A 19,953-nucleotide genomic window follows, 5' to 3' on the forward strand; every position below is an offset into this window, starting at 1 on the left:
GCATGTCAGTGCAAACAGCACACACGTAACATGCAGCATGGGAGGGCCCAGGGCGGGGAGCTCCATGCTAAGCAGCTCACTGCCTGTGTGCCAGAAGCTCAGCGGGAGAGGCACCGCAGCGCGCAGATCACACGGAGGGACTGTCACGGGAGGACACGCTGGGCTGCCACAGGGCTCTGCAGCTCACACCCATGCACACCCACGCTGGACTGCGGGGGAGGTACCAGGGTGCCAGCCAGCCAGCACTGTAATCCCACACAGACTCGCTGCTCCTACCTCTCCTGGGGGAGCTGGTCCTGGTACAATCCCCTCTCCAACTCCCGTGTGGGAGCAGGACCTGATGGGGAAACCCTGCCCAGGGACCCAGGAAGGGCTCTTTGGCAGGGCTGGCGGGCAGCACAGGGGGAGAGCGGTGCCACAAAGCCGAGCACGACCCACACTCACCAGGCGGGAATTCCTCTTGGACTCACGGATCTGGGTGCTGAGCTTCTCCAGTTCCAGCTGGTGCACCTCCAGGTAGGCTCTGCGGGCAAGAGCACCCCCCGCGTTGGCCCCCAGGCTGGGCGTAGAGACAGCCAGCAGGGCCCAGCTCCAATTGGTGCACAGACACCTCCTGGCTGTGCCACCCCCCCAACTCTCCCACACACCCGGCACCCACGCCTGGCCACGCCTGGCACCCGCCCAGCTCTCCCACACACCCGGCACCCACCCCCTGCTCCCCCAGCTCAACCCCACACCCAGCACCCGCCCCCCAGCTCAACCCCATGCACTGCCACGCCTGGCACCCGCCCAGCTCAACCCCACACCTGACACACCCCCCTCCAGCTCTCCCCCATCCACCAGCCATGCCTGGCACCTAACCCCGGCCACACCTGGCACCTGCCTCCCCAGCTCAACCCCACACCTGACACCCCCCCACTCCAGCTCTCCCCCATCCACCAGCCATGCCTGGCACCTAACCCCGGCCATGCCTGGCACCCGCCTCCCCAGCTCAACCCCACGCCCAGCACCCACCCCCTCCAGCTCTCCCCCATCCACCAGCCATGCCTGGCACCTAACCCCGGCCACACCTGGCACCTGCCTCCCCAGCTCAACCCCACACCTGACACCCCCCCCCCCAGCTCTCCCGCATCCACCAGCCATGCCTGGCACCTAACCCCGGCCACACCTGGCATCTGCCTCCCCAGCTCAACCCCACACCTGACACCCACCCCCTCCAGCTCTCCCCCATCCACCAGCCATGCCTGGCACCTAACCCCGGCCACACCTGGCACCTGCCTCCCCAGCTCAACCCCACGCCCAGCACCCACCCCCTCCAGCTCTCCCCCATCCACCAGCCATGCCTGGCACCTAACCCCGGCCACACCTGGCACCTGCCTCCCCAGCTCAACCCCACACCTAACACCCCCCCCCTCCAGCTCTCCCCCATCCACCAGCCATGCCTGGCACCTAACCCCGGCCACACCTGGCACCTGCCTCCCCAGCTCAACCCCACACCTGACACCCCCCCTCCAGCTCTCCCCCATCCACCAGCCATGCCTGGCACCTAACCCCGGCCACACCTGGCATCTGCCTCCCCAGCTCAACCCCACGCCCAGCACCCACCCCCTCCAGCTCTCCCCCATCCACCAGCCATGCCTGGCACCTAACCCCGGCGACACCTGGCACCTGCCTCCCCAGCTCAACCCCACACCTGACACCCCCCCTCCAGCTCTCCCCCATCCACCAGCCATGCCTGGCACCTAACCCCGGCCACACCTGGCACCTGCCTCCCCAGCTCAACCCCATGCCCAGCACCCACCCCCCTACCCTCCTAGCTCAACCCAACACCTGGCCATGCCTAGCAGCTTCCCAGCTTGCCCCACCCACCAGCCGTGCCCAGCACTCCCTCCCTCACACTGGCCATGCCTGGCACCCGCCCCCCCCAGCTTGCCCCCACCCACAGGCCACGCTTGGCTCCCCTTCCCCCAGCACTGTGGGGAGGCAGTGGGGCCCGGAGGTGATGGGATGGGGGTAGGGAGGTGATCGGGGGGTGCCTGCAGGGGCCAGGGGTGCCAAAATACAAGTTTACCCAGGGCACCAGATTACCTGCCCCCAACTCACATCCAACTACTGGCTATGCCCAGCCCCCGCTCCCCCAGCCTTCACCACACCCAGCCCCTGCCCCCACCAGCCATGCCCAGCACCCCCCCAACTCACTCTCCCCCATCGGCCACACCTGGCTCTCACAGTCACTCAGCCAGGAGGAAACAGGCCTCCGAGCGAGGCAGTAAAAGGAATCACAGGGCTGGTCACAAACCCCAGCTTTGTGCGCCCCGCCTGGCCCGCAGACCCCGCCAAGCTCCTCACAGCCATCTGAGGGGGAGATTGACACAGGGCTGGGCTGGTGCCCTCCCTTCCCACTGGGGCTCAGATTGCCCTGGAGCACAGCTTCTCTGGAGCAGCCACTTGGGCACAGCGGCCCGCCCTAGGCTCTCCTGTGGCCACCGCCTGGCGTGGGGCAGCTAACGCCTAGCCACGAAGAATCAATCTCGTCCGCAGCCCTATGGCACAGCCATCCTGTCCCCGGGCAGGGGAACTGGCTTGTCCGGGGCCCTCCCAGGGATCCCCGTGTCTCTGTGCAGAGCTGGGCACCCCTTGCTCTGTTCCCACACGCCCCCTGCTAGGGGCCATCCAGCTGCATGGCTGGCTGCTCCCCTTCCTGTGCAGCCGGGCTGGGCACCATGTGGCAGGTCACTTACGTCAGGCCCTTCTTGAGCGCTTCGTACACCTCGTCCAGCCGGTCGGGCTGCGGCACCTTGGGAGGGGGGGACTTGTGGGACATGGAGAACATCCTCCTGACCCGGGAGCCAGTCTTCCTGGACACCGTGGGTGTGCTGAAGGGAGGCAGGTTCCTGGGGGGAGGAAGCACAAGAAGGCTGGGTAAGCTCCCTTCTGCCCCGTGCCAGGAGCTGAGCGCCAGGAGCCAAGGCCACACTCTGCAGGAATCAATGAGGGGGGAAGCGCCAAGGGCAACAGCAGCCACCACCCTCTCCCACCTGCCATGGCTCGGTGGGAACCTGCCACTGCTGGGCTAGTGTCAGGGTGAGGAAAGCTGCTAGCAGCAAGCCCTGCTCACAGCCGGGTGGTAGCAATGCCAGGAGTGGCGGGCGTCCCGTCTCCTTTAACGCTCCCCAGCCACAGCCAACGCCGAGCGGGGCTGGGGCCATGCAGGGCCGGCGTAGGAAGGCCGCCTGGGCTGGACCACGATTCTCTGTGCACCCAGGACAGGGCCAGAACTGCAGCCAAAGCCACCGTGCCCATGTCCAATCACCGCCAGATCTGCAGCGGTGAGCCTGCCGGTAACCCCAGGTCGATCCGGCCTCCGACACGGGTCCCAGCCATGGAAACACACCGCTCTAGGCATGTTAATAACCCACGAAGATACCCACCCCGCCACCAAATCAAACCTCCCAGCGCTGGAGAGAGGAGCCTTGCAGTGCGACCTGATGGGCAACACACCTGGGCTCAGTAACCAGGGACGGGGAGCCCATGGCCCCGACACTCAACTGCCAAGGAAGAACCAGGAGAGGGAGCAGTTTCTCAAGCAATCAGTGCTCCAACCATCAAAGCCAACTCTGTGGCTGCACCTGGGGCTGAGGTGGAGGCCAGAACCATCTCCGGCTGCACCTCTGAACCCCCAGTTCTCGAAGCGGCGCCCACAGTGGCTAGATAGAGCCTGCTCCAATTTCAGGTCTCCTCTACTGGCCATGGGAGTGCTGGGCGTGAAGGAGACCTGGTGCTCTGTCCGTTTGCTTGGCACTAGCTGGGACAAGAAGCAGGGCTGGTCATGGCTCACGCAGTGCGAAGCCAGATTCCTCCCTGCAGAGTCTGCCGTGGCCCCGTTCACGCAGTGAATTGAGAACTCAACTCCAGGCCACATGCCAGAAACGGGCAGGGAACGGAACAATGGATGCAGGACTCTCACAATCACTCAGCGCCTCCCCATACACAGGAAACACGACCTCTGCACACCCGGACAAGCCATCAACCCAGCACCCAACAGCAAGAACCACAGCCCAGACTCCCTGCCCATGGACAGCTCCCAACCACCCATAACTCAGATGCCAAGAGAGACGACGAGGGGCCAGCAGGGCACATTCTCCAGGTACTGGGGGTCCCAACATGGCCCTCGGAAAGCTCTCCCACAGCCAGATTGACCCCTCGTCTGGAAGCTTCGTCCCGGATTTCTAAGCAAGGCACGACGTCTGTGGGTCTTTCCAGCTGTCCTCTTTCTCCTCCCGAATCCCCTAAATACCCACATATTCATCTCCCCTTGGGCCAGCTCTTGAGCCTAGAGGCCCATCTTTAGGGCAGTAGAACCCCACCACCACCTAGGCCAGGCCATCACCACCTGAAGGCATCGGCCAGAGCTCGCCCAGCTACCCAGAGAGCCCCATGGCCCAATTCGAGCCCTCCAGCAGGGCTGGGCAGCAGCTGTCTGCCCGCAGGACACGGAACACAGGGCCTGCTGAGTCCTTACCATGGACGCTAGCCTCGACCCTCAACACGCTGGCCCCCAAACGGCCCCCTGCCCCATTACCCACATGGATCTATGGTCTAGGGTCCACCAAATGAAATTAATGGGCAGCAGGTTTAAAACAAATAAAAGGAAGTTCTTCTTCACACAGCGCACAGTCAACCTGTGGAACTCCTTGCCTGAGGAGGTTGTGAAGGCCAAGACTATAACAGGGTTCAAAAAAGAACGAGATAAGTTCATGGAGGTTTAAGTCAATTAATGGACTGACTGTATAAAAAGCCAGTCAGCTGCGAACCAGCTGAGCAGCAAACAGCAGAGCAGCTAACAGAAGGAGTTTGCCTGGGATCTGCCTGAGAGGAGGTATGCTAAGGGCTGCATTAAGGAGGCTGTGTTGGTGAGTATCTGAGTGTTTGTTTGTTGTGAGTATCTGAGTGTTTGTTGTGAGGACAGTTTGACATGTGCTTGATTGGTTGTTTGAAAAGGGCGGGAACTGGGAGTGCTTTGTTCCAGGTGAGACTTAAGTGGGCCTGACAAAAAGCCAGTCAGCAGCGAACCAACAGAAGGAGTTTGCCTGGGAGTTCACCTGGGGAGAGCCCACTGAGGCTTACATCTTGCCGGATTCTCTGAGTAATTACTACAACTCCTGAGGAAGCTCCTAGAAGGAAGGTAATATGGATGGGGGGTGTTCAGCTGTTGTGACCTGCACTGGATGTGCCATGTTTGTCTTTCTTCCACAGGATGGAAGCGACTTTGTCTGTACAAAGTGTAAGCTGGTTTCCATATTGGAAGAGAAGGTTCAAGGTCTGGAGCAACAGGTATCGACCCTGCGTTGCATAAGAGAAACTGAAGATTTCCTGGACAGACGTCAGGATATGCTTCTACGGGCACAACGTTCTGAAGATTCAGAGCAGGCTGCACTGCGGGGGCAGGAGGATGGCGAAGAAATTTGGCATCATGTGACCTCCAGAAGAAAAAAGGGAACATCCATGTACCAGCAACGCAAATACAGGTAAGTAACCGTTTTCATGTTCTCTCCACAGGTACTAATGCGGAGAGTGGACCAGATGATATGTCTGGGGGAAGGGAGCAGGAGACTCCGCTGACTGGAAGGCATGAGATGCACTGTCCTAGGGTTGGGGGTTCCACGACCACCGCTCCCAAGAGAAGGAGGAGGGTGGTGGTGGTCGGGGACTCTCTCCTCAGGGGGATTGAGTCATCTATCTGCCGCCCTGACCGGGAAAACCGAGAAGTCTGCTGCTTGCCAGGAGATAAGATTCGCGATGTGACGGAGAGACTGCCGAGACTCATCAAGCCCTCGGATCGCTACCCCTTCCTGCTTCTCCACGTGGGCACCAATGATACTGCCAAAAATGACCTTGAGCGGATCACTGCGGACTACGTGGCTCTGGGAAGAAGGATAAAGGAGTTTGAGGTGCAAGTGGTGTTCTCGTCCATCCTCCCCGTGGAAGGAAAAGGCCTGGGTAGGGATCTTGGAAGTCAACGAATGGCTACGCAGGTGGCGTCAGAGAGAAGACTTTGGATTCTTTGACCACGGGATGGTGTTCCAAGAAGGAGGAGTGCTGGGCAGAGACGGGCTCCACCTAACAAAGAGAGGGAAGAGCATCTTCGCAAGCAGGCTGGCTAACCTAGTGAGGAGGGCTTTAAACTAGATTCACCGGGGGAAGGTAACCAAAGCCCTGAGGTAAGTGGGGAAGTGGGATACCGGGAGGAAGCAGGAGCAGGAGCGCGTGAGAGGGGAGGGCTCCTGCCTCATACTGAGAAAGAGGAGCGATCAGCGGGTTATCTTAAGTGCCTATACACAAATGCACGAAGCCTGGGAAACAAGCAGGGAGAACTGGAAGTCCTGGCAAAGTCAAGGAATTATAATGTGATTGGAATATCAGAGACTTGGTGGGATAACTCACATGACTGGAATACTGTCATGAATGGATATAAGCTGTTCAGGAAGGACAGGCAGGGCAGAAAAGGTGGGGGAGTTGCACTGTATGTAAGAGAGCAGTATGACTGCTCAGAGCTCCGGTATGAAACTGCAGAAAACCCTGAGAGTCTCTGGATTAAGTTTAGAAGTGTGAGCAACAAGGGTGATGTCGTGGTGGGAGTCTACTATAAACCATTGGACCAGGGGGATGAGGTGGACGAGGCTTTCTTCCGGCAACTCGCAGAAGTTATCAGATCGCACGCCCTGGTTCTCATGGGAGACTTCAATCACCCTGATATCTGCTGGGAAAGCAATACAGCGGTGCACAGACAATCCAGGAAGTTTTTGGAAACTGTAGGGGACAATTTCCTGGTGCAAGTGCTGGAGGAACCAACTAGGGGCAGAGCTCTTCTTGACCTGCTGCTCACAAACTGGGAAAAATTAGTAGGGGAAGCAAAAGTGGATGGGAACCTGGGAGGCAGTGACCATGAGATGGTCAAGTTCAGGATCCTGACACAGGGAAGAAAGGAGAGCTGCAGAATATGGACCCTGGACTTCAGAAAAGCAGACTTTGACTCTCAGGGAACTGATGGGCAGGATCCCCTGGGAGAATAACATGAGAGGGAAAGGAGTCCAGGAGAGCTGGCTGTATTTTAAAGAATCCTTATTGAGGTTACAGGGACAAACCATCCCGATGTATAGAAAGAATAGTAAATATGGCAAGCGACCAGCTTGGCTTAACAGTGAAATCCTTGCTGATCTTGAACACAAAAAAGAAGCTTACAAGAACTGGAAGATTGGACAAATGACCAGGGAAGAGTATAAAAATATTGCTTGGGCCTGCAGGAGTGAAATCAGGAAGGCCAAATCACACCTGGAGTTGCAGCTAGCAAGAGATGTTAAGAGTAACAAGAAGGGTTTCTTCAAGTATGTTAGCAACAAGAAGAAAGTCAAGGAAAGTGTGGGCCCCTTACTGAATGAGGGAGGCAACCTACTGACAGAGGATGTGGAAAACGCTAATGTACTCAATGCTTTTTTTGCCTCTGTCTTCACGAACAAGGTCAGCTCCCAGACTATTGCACTGGGCAGCACAGCATGGGGAGGAGGTGACCAGCCCTCTGTGGAGAAAGAAGTGGTACGGGACTATTTAGAAAAGCTGGACATGCACAAGTCCATGGGGCCAGATGCGTTGCATCCGAGAGTGCTAAAGGAGTTGGCGGATGTGATTGCAGAGCCATTGTCCATTATCTTTGAAAACTCATGGCGATCGGGGAAGTCCCGGACGACTGGAAAAAGGCTAATGTAGTGCCCATCTTTAAAAAAGGGAAGGAGGATCCGGGGAACTACAGGCCAGTCAGCCTCACCTCAGTCCCTGGAAAAATCATGGAGCAGGTCCTCAGGGAATCAATTCTAAAGCACTTAGAGGAGAGGAAAGTGATCAGGAACAGTCAGCATGGATTCACCAAGGGTAAGTCTTGCCTGACTAATCTAATTGCCTTCTATGACGATATAACTGGTTCTGTGGATGAAGGGAAAGCAGTGGTCGTGTTGTTCCTTGACTTTAGCAAAGCTTTTGACACGGTCTCCCACAGTATTCTTGCTAGCAAGTTAAAGAAGTATGGGCTGGATGAATGGACTATAAGGTGGATAGAAAGCTGGCTAGATTGTCGGGCTCAACAGGTAGTGATCAATGGCTCCATGTCTAGTTGGCAGCCGGTCTCAAGTGGAGTGCCCCAAGGGTCAGTCCTGGGGCCGGTTTTGTTCAATATCTTCATAAATGATCTGGAGGATGGTGTGGATTGCACCCTCAGCAAATTTGCGGATGATACTAAACTAGGAGGAGAAGTAGATACGCTGGAGGATAGGGATAGGATACAGAGGGACCTAGACAAATTGGAGGATTGGGCCAAAAGAAATCTGATGAGGTTTAACAAGGACAAGTGCAGAGTCCTGCACTTAGGACGGAAGAATCCCATGCACCGCTACAGACTAGGGACCGAATGGCTCGGCAGCCGTTCTGCAGAAAAGGATCTAGGGGTTATGGTGGACGAGAAGCTGGATATGAGTCAGCAGTGTGCCCTTGTTGCCAAGAAGGCCAATGGCATTTTGGGGTGTATAAGGAGGGGCATTGCCAGCAGATCAAGGGACATGATCGTTCCCCTCTATTCGACACTGGTGAGGCCTCATCTGGAGTACTGTGTCCAGTTTTGGGCCCCACACTACAAGAAGGATGTGGAAAAATTCAAAAGAGTCCAGTGGAGGGCAACAAAAATGATGAGGGGACTGGAACACATGACTTATGAGGAGAGGCTGAGGGAACTGGGGATGTTTAGTCTACGGAAGAGAAGAATGAGGGAGGATTTGATAGCTGCTTTCAACTACCTAAAAGGGGGTTCCAAAGAGGATGGCTCTTGACTGTTATCAGTGGTAGCAGATGACAGAACAAGGAGTAATGGTCTCAATTTGCAGTGGGGGAGATTTAGGTTGGATATTAGGAAAAACGTTTTCACTAGGAGGGTGGTGAAACACTGGAATGCGTTACCTAGGGAGGTGGTGGAATCGCCTTCCTTAGAAGTTTTTAAGGTCAGGCTTTACAAAGCCCTGGCTGGGATGATTTAATTGGGGATTGGTCCTGCTTTCAGCAGGCGGTTGGACTAGATGACCTCCCGAGGTCCCTAGCCAGGGTGGGGAACTACTCCACCAACCCTGAGCACCCACAGCCTGGCTCAGAGGCCAGCCCCACTCGCTGTGAAGAGTCGCCCCACTGCACGGAGACCCTGCCAACAGTCTGCTTTGCCGGCACCGCCCCCCACACAGCCCGCCTGTGTTCCCAGCCCAGTCCCACTCACCAAGACACTCTGAGTGCCCCAGCAGAGCCTGGCCTGCCTGGCCGGTGACAGAGCTTTGGGAACAACTGGTGCCACTCCTGACTGGAACAGCCAATGTCTCCGTCAGAGAAGGAACCTTCCCTTCCTCCTTCCAACATGCCAGTTGGACAACACCCCGGATTCCCACCCAGTGCTAGCCAACGACCCCCCAGCCAAACTTCCAGGTCCTCAGCAGCTGCTGGAGATGCTAGCCAAAGGCCAATCACACACTCATTTTACTGAAGCCAACATTCTCCATCCAGCGCGATTGGGATCCAGGCCAGAATGTGGAACTGAAATCAGCTTGTGGCACTGAAGGATGCTCCTCCTGCCCATAGAGCATGGACAGACATCCGTGCTCATCCTCCAGGACCTCTCTGCAGCACCGGACGCTGTCGCCCAGGAGATAATGCTGTAACCTTAGAGAAGTGGCGGGGGGCAGGGTAGAGCTCTACAAAGGTTTGTGTCCTTCCTGGAGGGATGCACCCAATGATGGGAGCCTGCACCTCCCACATAGATCCCTCACGTGTGGAATCCCGCAAGGACCAGTTCTCTCTCCTGTTCCTTTCAGCAGCTACACACAGCCACTAGGTGCTATGCCAGCAACATGCAGGTGACACTCAGCTCTGCCGGTCCGTCACCACGTGCGGCCTCCCCACCACCACCAAGATGGCCCAGGGCTGGGGTGAGAGCCGCCCGCGGTGGAAGACAGAGGTGATGCTGGTGGGCAGAGCAAAGCATTCCTAGCCACGGCACAGTCTCCTTTGCCTGAAGATACACACCCACAATTGGTCAGTTCAGTCTGTAGTTTACGAGAGCCCCTGGTTCCTTATGTTGAGCTCTCCCATAGCAGCACGAGCGAGTACCTCTCTCTATCACCCCCACGAGGCTGGGAGACCCTAACCCATCCTGGCGGACGACGAGCCAGCCTGTTCTTCCTGCCTTCGTCACCTCTCAGCTGGATTTGAGCACTGACATAAACTTGGGCACGAAACCTTCAGCACTTCAAAGAATCATAGAATATCAGGTTTGGAAGGTCATCTAATCCAACCCCCTGCTCAAAGCAGGACCATTCCCCAACTAAATCATCCCAGCCAGGGCTTTGTCAAGATGGACCTTAAAAACCTCTAAGGAAGGAGATTCCACCACTTCCCTAGGTAACACATTCCACTGCTTCACCACCCTCCTAGTGAAAAAGTTTTTCCTAATATCCAACCTAAACCTCCCCCACTGCAAATTGAGACCCTTGCTCCTTCTGTCATCTGCTACCACTGAGAACAGCCTAGATTCCTCCTCTTTGGAACCTCCTTTCAGGTAATTGAAAGCAACTATCAAATCCCCCCTCACTCTTCTCTTCTGCGGACTCAATAATCCCAGTTCCCTCAGCCTCTCCTCATAAGTCATGTGTTCCAGTCCCCTAACCATTTTTGTTGCCCTCCGCTGGACTCTTTCCAATTTTTCCACATCCTTCTTGTAGTATGGGGCCCAAAACTGGACACAGTACTCCAGATGAGGCCTCACAAATGCCGAATACAGGGGAATGATCATGTCCCTCTATCTGCTGGCAATGCCCCTCCTTATACACCCCAAAATGCCATTGGCTTTCTTGGCAACAAGGACACACTGTTGACTCATATCCAGCTTCTCGTCCACCATAACCCCTTGGTCCTTTTCTGCAGAACTGCTGCCGAGCCATTCGGTCCCTAGCAGTGCATGGGATTCTTCTGTCCTAAGTGCAGGACTCTGCACTTGTCCTTGTTGAACCTCATCAGATTTCTTTTGGCCCAATCCTCCAATTTCTCTAGGGCCCTCTGTATCCTATCCCTACCCTCCAGTGTATCTACCTCTCCTCCTAGTTTAGTGTCATCTGCAAATTTGCTGAGAGTGCAATCCACACCATCCTCCAGATCATTTATGAAGATATTGATATTAAAACCGGCCCCAGGACCAAAGCTTGGGGCACTCCGCTTGATACCGGCTGCCAACTAGACATGGAGCCATTGATCACTACCCGTTGAGCCCGATGATCTAGCCAGGTTTCTATCCACCTTATAGTCCATTCATCCAGCCCATACTTCTTTAACTTACTAGCAAGAATACTGTGGGAGACTGTGTTAAAAGCTTTGCTAAAGTCAAGGAATAACACGTCCACTGCTTTCCCCTCATCCACAGAGCCAGCCCTTGGTGAATCCATGCTGATTGTTCCTGATCACCTTCCTCTCCTCGAAGTGCTTCAAAATTGATTCCTTGAGGACCTGCTCCATGATTTTTCCAGGGACTGAGGTGAGGCTAACTGGCTTGTAGTTCCCTGGATCCTTCTTCTTCTCTTTTTTAAAGATGGGCACTACATTAGCCTTTTTCCAGTCGTCTGGACCTCCCCCGATCGCTACTTGGGAAACTCTAGCTGGTGCAGGGTGCTCAGCACGTCTCCTCAGCAACACAGACACTGCGAGCACATCAAACCAGCTCCCTGCACCGGCCTCCTGTACAACAGTGCGTCCAGTCCAAGGCCTAAAGCTCCGGGCCAAGGACCATGAGCAAGGACCCCACTCCTCTGGCACAATCAAATGCTCCTGCTTCGGGTAATGGTCGCCAGTCCCAGACCTCCACCATCCGCTCCCAGGGCCAGGCACACTGCTCCGACCCGCCTTCTCTCACACACCTGAGCAGCAAGGACACTGTAAAAGCCAACCACTGCAGGGCATGCACAATGCTCCCTTGGCAAGGTGAGAGAGAACGAACCAGCCAGGACAGACGTGAGTCACGCTGCCTAATGCCCTGTTGGGAGGTGTGGGAAAAGAGCCTGTACAGAACAGAAAGAATTCTCCTCTGGCTGTGAAAAGGACACTCCCTCCAACGCCTGCGCTCTCTTCTCCCAAGGCCAAGCAACACGGGTGGGCCCCGGACATGGGAGAGAGCTGTGCTGGAGGTGTTCCTGAACGTGCGTGAGACGTGGGCCTTCTCTGTACCAGGGGCTTTTGCAAAACAGCTCCAACCATCCCTGACCCTGATGCCACTCCATTGGCAGGGACCAGTGGGATTCAGAAGGTGAAATGCTGGTGGTCCCAGGAGCCCCGTCTCCAGAGGCTGCCCGGAGGGAAACATCTTATAAAAAACCCCACGTAGACACAGCCGAACAGAATTCCCTATCAATGCCCAGGGCACAGCTTGCCACGTTATTCCTGAATGGCTGGGCCTAGCACATGGCGCGGGTACAAGCAGCGCTTTCAAGTACCCCAGCCAGCAGGACTGTAGTGGCAGCAGGGACAGTGACAGCTTCTCTCCTGTGTGCCTTGGAGGCCATTGCTGTGGAGGATCTGCCCGCCTCTGCCTGGTGCTATCTGAGGCTCCAGGGAATATGATGAGGAAGACCACGCTGTCTGACTCTTGGTTCTTCCCACCGCCACTTTCACTGAGACCAGGGTAGCGGCCCCACACTGCACGATTACAGCTACAGCACCCATGTACCGAGGCATCCAGGTCAAACCCACACCCCCCAGGCCAAAGCCACACCTTCCCCTTCAAGGAGGTCGCCCCTGCTGCAGTGTCTCCCCTCACAGTCCTGGCTGCTGAAGCCCATGAGGCTTGCGTACCATGGCCTGGCTTAGCCGAGCTTGATGTGGGATCGGCTAGTGCAGTTCCCTGTGGCAACTGGCAGCTCTCCACGGTCTGCTGGTGGCTCTCTGGGGTTTGCTGGCGCACAAGGCCAGGAAAGGCGAGGTCCTGGAGGACCAGGTGGTGGTGGTGCAGGGCAGCCCATTTGGGATGAGAAGTGCTGGAGAAGAAAGGCAGAGTCCACCCCCCGGAGAGGCAGGAGAGGCCCAGGCCAGGGTTACAGAGCTCAGGCATAGCCCAACGACCAGTCTCGAGCACTGGTGTCCATTTCCCCAGCCCTGTCTGCAGCGCATAGGGTGCAGGCCTCGCTGGAATGCCGGAGGCTTTGGGATGAGCCACAGGAGCAGAGCAGGCTATGGTGAAGAGAGATCCTGGACAAGTGAAGTGTCCCTACGCAACAGAGAACCAGGGTGAGGGAGAACAGGTTCCCAGACTGCTGCCTGGGGCCCTGCAGCGCTGGCCCCTCCTCGTCTCCACCGGCCCAAGGACACTACAGCCAATCCCGCAATCCTATGGCACCTCCACTGGCCAGGCAGGGACTGGGACTGGCCTGTCACCACCCAGAGAGCACTGAGAGTCCCCAAATCAGACCTGGAGGGGGGGCAGGAACATTTCCCCAACCCTCTCTCTGAGAAGCTGCCCCTAGCTGCGGGGGGAAGCCAGCCCCGACACTGGACACTTTCCCTGTCTGGAGCAGCCTGGGGTAGGGCCCGACCTCCAAACTCCTTTGGGTTTGCGGTGTCATCTCCACCTGGGGGTTCTTGACTGGGAGCACGTCGCACTCGCTGTGTCCAGGGGTGAGCGATGCCCGAGGAGCAGGAGGGAGCCATGGCCATTGCTCAGACCGCGCTGCTGGGGGACAGTTCTGCCCTTCCACCTATAGGAAGTGGAGACACAGACCCCTGGGCTACCTGCCCTGCCGGGGAGCAGGAGCCATGCATACAAAAGCCACCATTTCCTAGAAACCTAGAGCATGAACCTGGGGCATCCTCCCCTCGGGAAAGCCCCTGGCCATGCCCACAACCCTGCCAAAGCTGGACACCCCCATTTCTGAAACATTCCCCACGCTGGTTCCCTGCCCTGCTGGCTTGGCCTGCTAGGGTTGGGGATCTCTGAATGCAGCCCCGGCTAATGGGGCATGGGGCCCTCCCTACAGACCTGGAGAGTGGAGTGTGGGCACCAGGACTTCTGGGATCCATGCCAAGCTCTGCGACACAGGGACGATTCCCTCCTCCCTGTGAGGCTGAGCCGTGGGCGTCTGGGGGCACTGGGAGAGCAGTGAGTGCTCTGCACTTGTGTGGGTCAGGTGAGGGCATTCAGGCCCACAGTCTGTGCTACTCCCTGCCCTGCCCCCACAACAAGGGACTGACCCCAAAGTTACCGTGCAAGCGACAGGCCAGAACCCAGCCTCGTCCATGGTCACAAGGCCAAGCAATTCCTGGCACAAGCCTCCTGGACCCAGCCAGGCAGCAGGCAGGAGCACTCTGCCTGGGAGAGGATCCTCTGGCCCGGGCACACCAGGGCACCCCTGAGCTATGACACAACAGCAGCCCCAGAGGGGTCATGCCCATGGGGTATGGCACATGCCTTAGCCATGCTGGGAGCCGCTGGAATGCCACTGCATTGCCTGGAGCCAGTCCTGGAGCTGAGCCATTTCCAAGGCAACTGGTGGGCTCTCCTGGCATGGTGAGCCAGGAAGAGCTGCTGTGTTGGGTTCCCACTGCAGCTGCCTGGGAGAGCCCTGTCTCCCCTCCCACTGGCCAGCACCCCCCGTGTGGCCACTGACTCGGCCACTGACACAGGACCGGTGCAGTGAGGACTTGCTGTCCTGTTAACCACACTGCCTCCCTCTGGCCATCTCCCTGCCCTGCACACGCTGCCCCTGCGACGTACTGCCCAGCCACCTAGTGCTGCCTTGGCCCTCCCAGTTCCAATCCCACTGACAGGTGCTGGCCCCGAGGGCAACTCCTCCGGCAGCAGGGGCCCCAGGCTGGCTCCGGGTTCCAGCTGCTTTTACTGATGCCCAGGTGCTTCGCTGCCAGGAAGAGCCACAGCCAGGGGGAGTGGCTGGAGCAACGCCAGAGCTAGCAGCACCCCGGGGCCCCAGCACCCTGGGCGGGAACGGCTGTCCCAGCCTGGGGAAGCTGCTGCCCATCAGCCTAGCCATGACATGACTACCCAGCAGGCTGCATCTCAGGGGAGTGGCAGGTGGCTCCGTGCCTCACCACACTGCACCGTGGCAAGGGCCCTGGGACAGCCAGCTCCAGGAGCCCTGAGCCCTGTGGCCCTCTGGATCCATGGACAACGCCCCAGGGCCACTTCCCATTCTCAGCAGCCGAATCCCATGCAGCACAGGGAGCAAAGCCAGGGTCCGGTGAGCTCCCAAAGCTGGAGCCAGGCAGAACATCACACATCCTATGGGCCCCCCTCGGGCTCAAGGACCCCACAGCACTGCCAAGCTAGGGACCCAGACCACCCTCCACTGCAGCCACCTCGGGGGAGCAGCCGCATGACCCAAAGCAGCCTGCACAACGGGGCCGGGGAGGATCTTTGTAGACAAGGGCTGGGGGCAGATGGAGACTCCTGTGGAAAGCACCTCGGAGCTGAACATCTGAGCTGGGGGAGCAGAGTTCGGTCTGAAGAGCTGCTGGACGACCCCATCATCCCCTGCCACACTGTAAGCCAGCCCCGCCACGCCCTGGGCTGCAGGGATGCTGTGCCCATCTCGCACAGCGGCGGGGGGCGGATCAGGTCCCAAGCCAGTGCATCGCCCAGCTGCTCGGCAACCACCCGATTCTCCCAAATGATGTGCCGGCCAGGCTCTGCCCAGTGCGAGGCTCTGGGAACGTCCCCTCCACAGACTGCCCCAGGCCAGCAGCCATGAAGGGAGCCAACGGGGGTGACACATCAATGAAGCAGGGGACTGGGAGTCTGGATTCTCTGCCCCTTTCTTGCATCTGTCTGATGCTGTGACCCCCCTGTGCGAGGTGCCGCGGAGGTCCCTGCTGAGCGGGTTAGTGTCGAGTCGGGAGGGGAACCCCCAGCAAACGCTCAGGCTATCCGATGCCCCGCTCCCACCAGCAGCAGCCAGCCTCCAGGTCCTACCTGAAGGCCTTGTCCGGGGTCGAATTCAGGCCGGCGAAGGACTGGCTCCTATTGATCCTGGCAGCAAGGGCGCGCCGCTGGGGCCGCACGGAGAGTGACATGGTGGAGTGTGACCTGGAGGGCCTCCCTGCGGGGGAAGGAAACAACATGGTGAGGACAGGCAGGGACAGCTGGGTGTGCTGGGCTGGCACAGGAAGGGTCAGGCTCCCGGGGCGACGGCAGGGAGCGAGGCCACCTCAACTCAGGCTGCAGCACAGAGTCCCACTCTCCCAACGCCGCGGGCTGGTCCCCGCAGCCCTACACCTGGTCCTTCCCCGGCACCACTGCCAAGCCGGGCTGGGGCGTGAGCCAGGCCTTCCCAGAGCAGCTCCAGCGCCATCACCCCGAGCAATGGGGCCAGGTGCCGGTCTGAGAACTGGGCCCAGAGCTCTGGCAGGCTCCCCGGGAGCAGAGTGTGAGCCACACGGCTCTGGGACCCAGCACAGCTCCTGGATGCCCCTGAAGACCAGCGCTCTGGTGCTGCCCCCTGCCCTGTCCGCGGAGCTGAGCAACTCCCCGTGTCCCGGCCACCCACACTCCCTCTGGGGCCAGCCAGGCACCAGCAGATCACTGCCCGTGGCAGGGCAGGAGCCAGGGTCCAAGGCGGGGCACCACTCCACTGTCAGTGCCAGGAAGGACAGACACCGGGGGGGAGCTGAGCCAAAGGCCCGAGACAGCAGGAAACACTCCTTGTCCCAGGCACGCCAAGACTTCCCGGAGCCCAGCTTCCTGGCCAGAGGCCAGCCCAGCCCAGGAGCCCTGCCCGGTGTAGCCTGAGACCACACAGGCCTCAGCCGACTGGCAGGAGCTGCAAGCAACCTCCCGATCATTCTGAGACACTGCCCCAGTGCCCCAAAGATCCCTCCCCGAGGGACTCGCAGCCCCGCCCCTTAGCAAAGCATGCCACGCCCTGCAGGGGGTGCTGCGTGGCCCCTCGGCTCCCACACGCCCTGCAGCTGGGGGCACATGGTGCTGTAACCCATGGACAGCCCCATCCCGCCGAGCCTGGGGTGGAAGGTGGCTGCCCCCACATCAGCAAAGTGCCCCACTTGGGCGGGTGGGCCATCTCCAGTGCCTCTGCCCGGGCGCTCAGCCAAGTCTCTGGGGATGCAGCAGGCACCAGGGCGGCGCTGGGCAGACACAGGAGCATTTCGGGGCCGCTCTGCTGGGAGATTATAGAGCCCAGGCCATCTCGGCGCCAGGACAGGGCAGAGTTGCCAGCTCCCAGATAACAATCTGCTATGGCCCCCTCCTCCTGTGCCAGCCGCCACGAAGGAAGCGCCAGGACAGCAGAGCCTGCTGGAAAGTCCCCGACCCACGCTGCAGCCAGAGAGTCCCCAGGAGCCCCTCTGAGGAAGGAAAGGGAGTGAGGCAGCTGGCTCCCTGGCCCAAAGGCCAGGCCTGCCGGGGGAACGCCACACAGGGAGGACCCAGCGTTCTCTGCACGGCTGATCCACCAGGGCTGCCCCCCAAATCCCACCGGGGCGCTGTATATTTCACAGATAGCCGTTTCCTGGGAAGATGTACGTAGCAATGGCTGGGAGCCAGGACTCCTTGGGTTCTACTCCTGGCTCCTAGGTCTTGAGCCCATCCCTGTTCGCACCGTGCCTCAGTTTCCTCCTGGGTAAAGCAGGGGAGAGGATATTGACCCAACTTTCTCTGACAAAGGACACATGCTCTGCATTGCTACTGCCCCCTCCTGCTCCCCACACTGCTCAGAGCCCCCTCCTGCCCACTGCCTCCCACTCCATCTACCCCTCCCTGCAAACTTTCCCCCAGCCGCCCCACACTGGGGCAGCCCCCCAACTCACAAAAGCATGCACCCTTCTACAACAGCCTCCCCCACTGCTGCAAAGATGGAACCACGAAGGCCCATGCCACTGGTTTAGCCAAGCATGTCAATGGGGCTTGTCTGGCTCATAAGCCCCAGAGAACAACCTCAACCCCCGCCTAGCTCTGCGACATGGCACCAGCCAGCAGCTCTCAGCCATCCCCTGACAGGGAAGGGAACATGTGCCCCCGACCCCTTTGGTGCCCCCCTGCTGGCCACAGAGCAAGATCTACTCCTAATGCAATAATCCATGCCCAGCATCTCACAAGGTGTGTATGGGAATGGTGCCATCTCCAGCCACAGCCTGGTAATCCCAGAGGGCCTGGAAGGCCCCCAAGTCTTTAGGGGATCACACAGACATAAGAATGGCCATACTGGGTCAGACCAATGGTCCATCTAACCCAGTATCCTGTCCTCCGACAGTAGCCAATGCCAGGTGTTTCACTGGGAATGAACAGAACAGGTAATCAAGTGATCCATCCCGTCACCCATTCCCAGCCACTGTCAGTCAGAGGCTAGGGACACCCAGAGCATGGGGTTGTGTCCCTGGCCATTTTGGCTAATAGCCATTGATGGAGCTCAGAGTGGCCCAGGCCACCCACTAAGTGTCAGGACAAGCCAGATGCAGCCAGCATGTGGCCGTATTTCGCAACAGACACACCACCACACTGAAGAAATGGGGAGCCATCTGCCTTCCCTGGGGTCTGTGGAGAGATGGGCTGGCCACTTGACTGGATTTCCAGATGTACAAACCTCAGCCTGTGCCAGGAACGGATGCCAGAGGGAAGCTGAAAATACCAGGCCACAGTGGAAGACCTTGGCACAGCCTCCTCCTGCCCATCGGCTTGGCTGCACAGGGGTAATGCGCAGAGGGAGCAGTCCACATGCCGGAGAGCTGCTCGGGGCCTTGAGTAACTTAGGCACAGCCCCTCCACCACACTGACGTGCCCGCACTGCCCAGGCGGTCACGGCACCCAGACCCCGTCATGGCACCAGGAGCCGTTTGGTCCAAGGCACAGCGCATAGACTCACACAAACATAGGCCTGGAAGCACCTCGACAGGCCACCTAGGCCAGGCCCCTGCACTGAGGTAGGACCACGTGTTACCTAGACCAGCCCTGAGAGGGATTTGTCCAATCTGTCCTTAAAACCCTCCAATGACTGGGATTCCACTGCCTCCCTCAGTAATTCCTCCCCGTGCTTAACCACCCCGACGGGTGGCACATTCTTCCTGATGTCCAAGCTAAACCTAGCACCCTCCTCTTTATAACAACCTTATACGTATGTCCCCCTTCAGTCTTCTCTTCTCCAGGCTCAACAAACCCAATTGCTTCAGTCTCCCCTCACGGGTCATGTTCTCTAGACCTTTGATCAATTTTGTTGCTTTTCTCTGGACTTTTTCCAAGTTTGTCCACGTCCTTCCTGAGGTGTGGTGCCCAGAACTGGACACAGGGCTCCAGCTGAGGCCTTCTCAGCGCTGAGTGGAGTGGAAGAACTACTCCTCGTGCCTTGCTGCACAGCACTCGTAGGGCTAGTCCACGCTAGAATCACTGCAGCTGCGCCTCTGTCGCTCTGCTCGTGCAGACGCTGCATGCCGACGGGAGAGCTCCACCTCCCCAGCAGCGGCAGCTGTGTCTGTGGGGGCGCGTCGCACACTGATACAGTGCTGTGCACCCCGGGGCTTGGGTCGGTGCAACTTACATCGCTCGGGGGCTGGCTTTTTCACACCCTGAGCGACTGACGTTCTACCGAAGTAAGTGCTAGTGTGCACAGCCCCATTGACTCAGACAGAACCATCGGGATCATCCAGTCTGACCTACACATCACAGGCCACAGAACCTCGCCCACCCACTCCTGCAACAGACTGTTCAAAGACTTCAAGGTCCAGAGAATCCACCATTTACTTTAGGACAGTGGTTTTCAACCTGTGGTCCACAGACCCTGGGGGTCCACAGAGAGATTTCCAAAGGGGTCTTCGCCTCCATTCAACATTTTGTAGGGGGTTGCAAATGAAAAAAGGAAGAAAACTACTGCTCTA

At 58.4% G+C, this 19,953-nt stretch overlaps 1 protein-coding gene across 5 annotated transcripts in view; it reads right to left on the bottom strand.

The window, feature by feature from the left end:
- The window catches only part of RIPOR1 (RHO family interacting cell polarization regulator 1), a 117,599-nt gene that overhangs the window by 17,183 nt on the left and 80,463 nt on the right, over nucleotides 1-19,953 (bottom strand). For all 5 annotated transcript variants that reach the window (XM_077831002.1, XM_077831000.1, XM_077831001.1 and 2 more), the window contains exons 2-4: nucleotides 16,046-16,172; nucleotides 2,742-2,894; nucleotides 445-523 (exon numbers count right to left, since the gene is read on the bottom strand). In XM_077831002.1, coding sequence (XP_077687128.1) covers nucleotides 445-523; nucleotides 2,742-2,894; nucleotides 16,046-16,146 — 333 coding nt within the window. In that variant the 5' untranslated portion in view covers nucleotides 16,147-16,172. The remainder of the gene's footprint in view (nucleotides 1-444; nucleotides 524-2,741; nucleotides 2,895-16,045; nucleotides 16,173-19,953) is intronic.

The sequence above is a fragment of the Eretmochelys imbricata genome, chromosome 12 (assembly GCF_965152235.1).
Source record: "Eretmochelys imbricata isolate rEreImb1 chromosome 12, rEreImb1.hap1, whole genome shotgun sequence".
In the NCBI taxonomy this organism is placed as follows: Eukaryota; Metazoa; Chordata; order Testudines; family Cheloniidae; genus Eretmochelys; species Eretmochelys imbricata.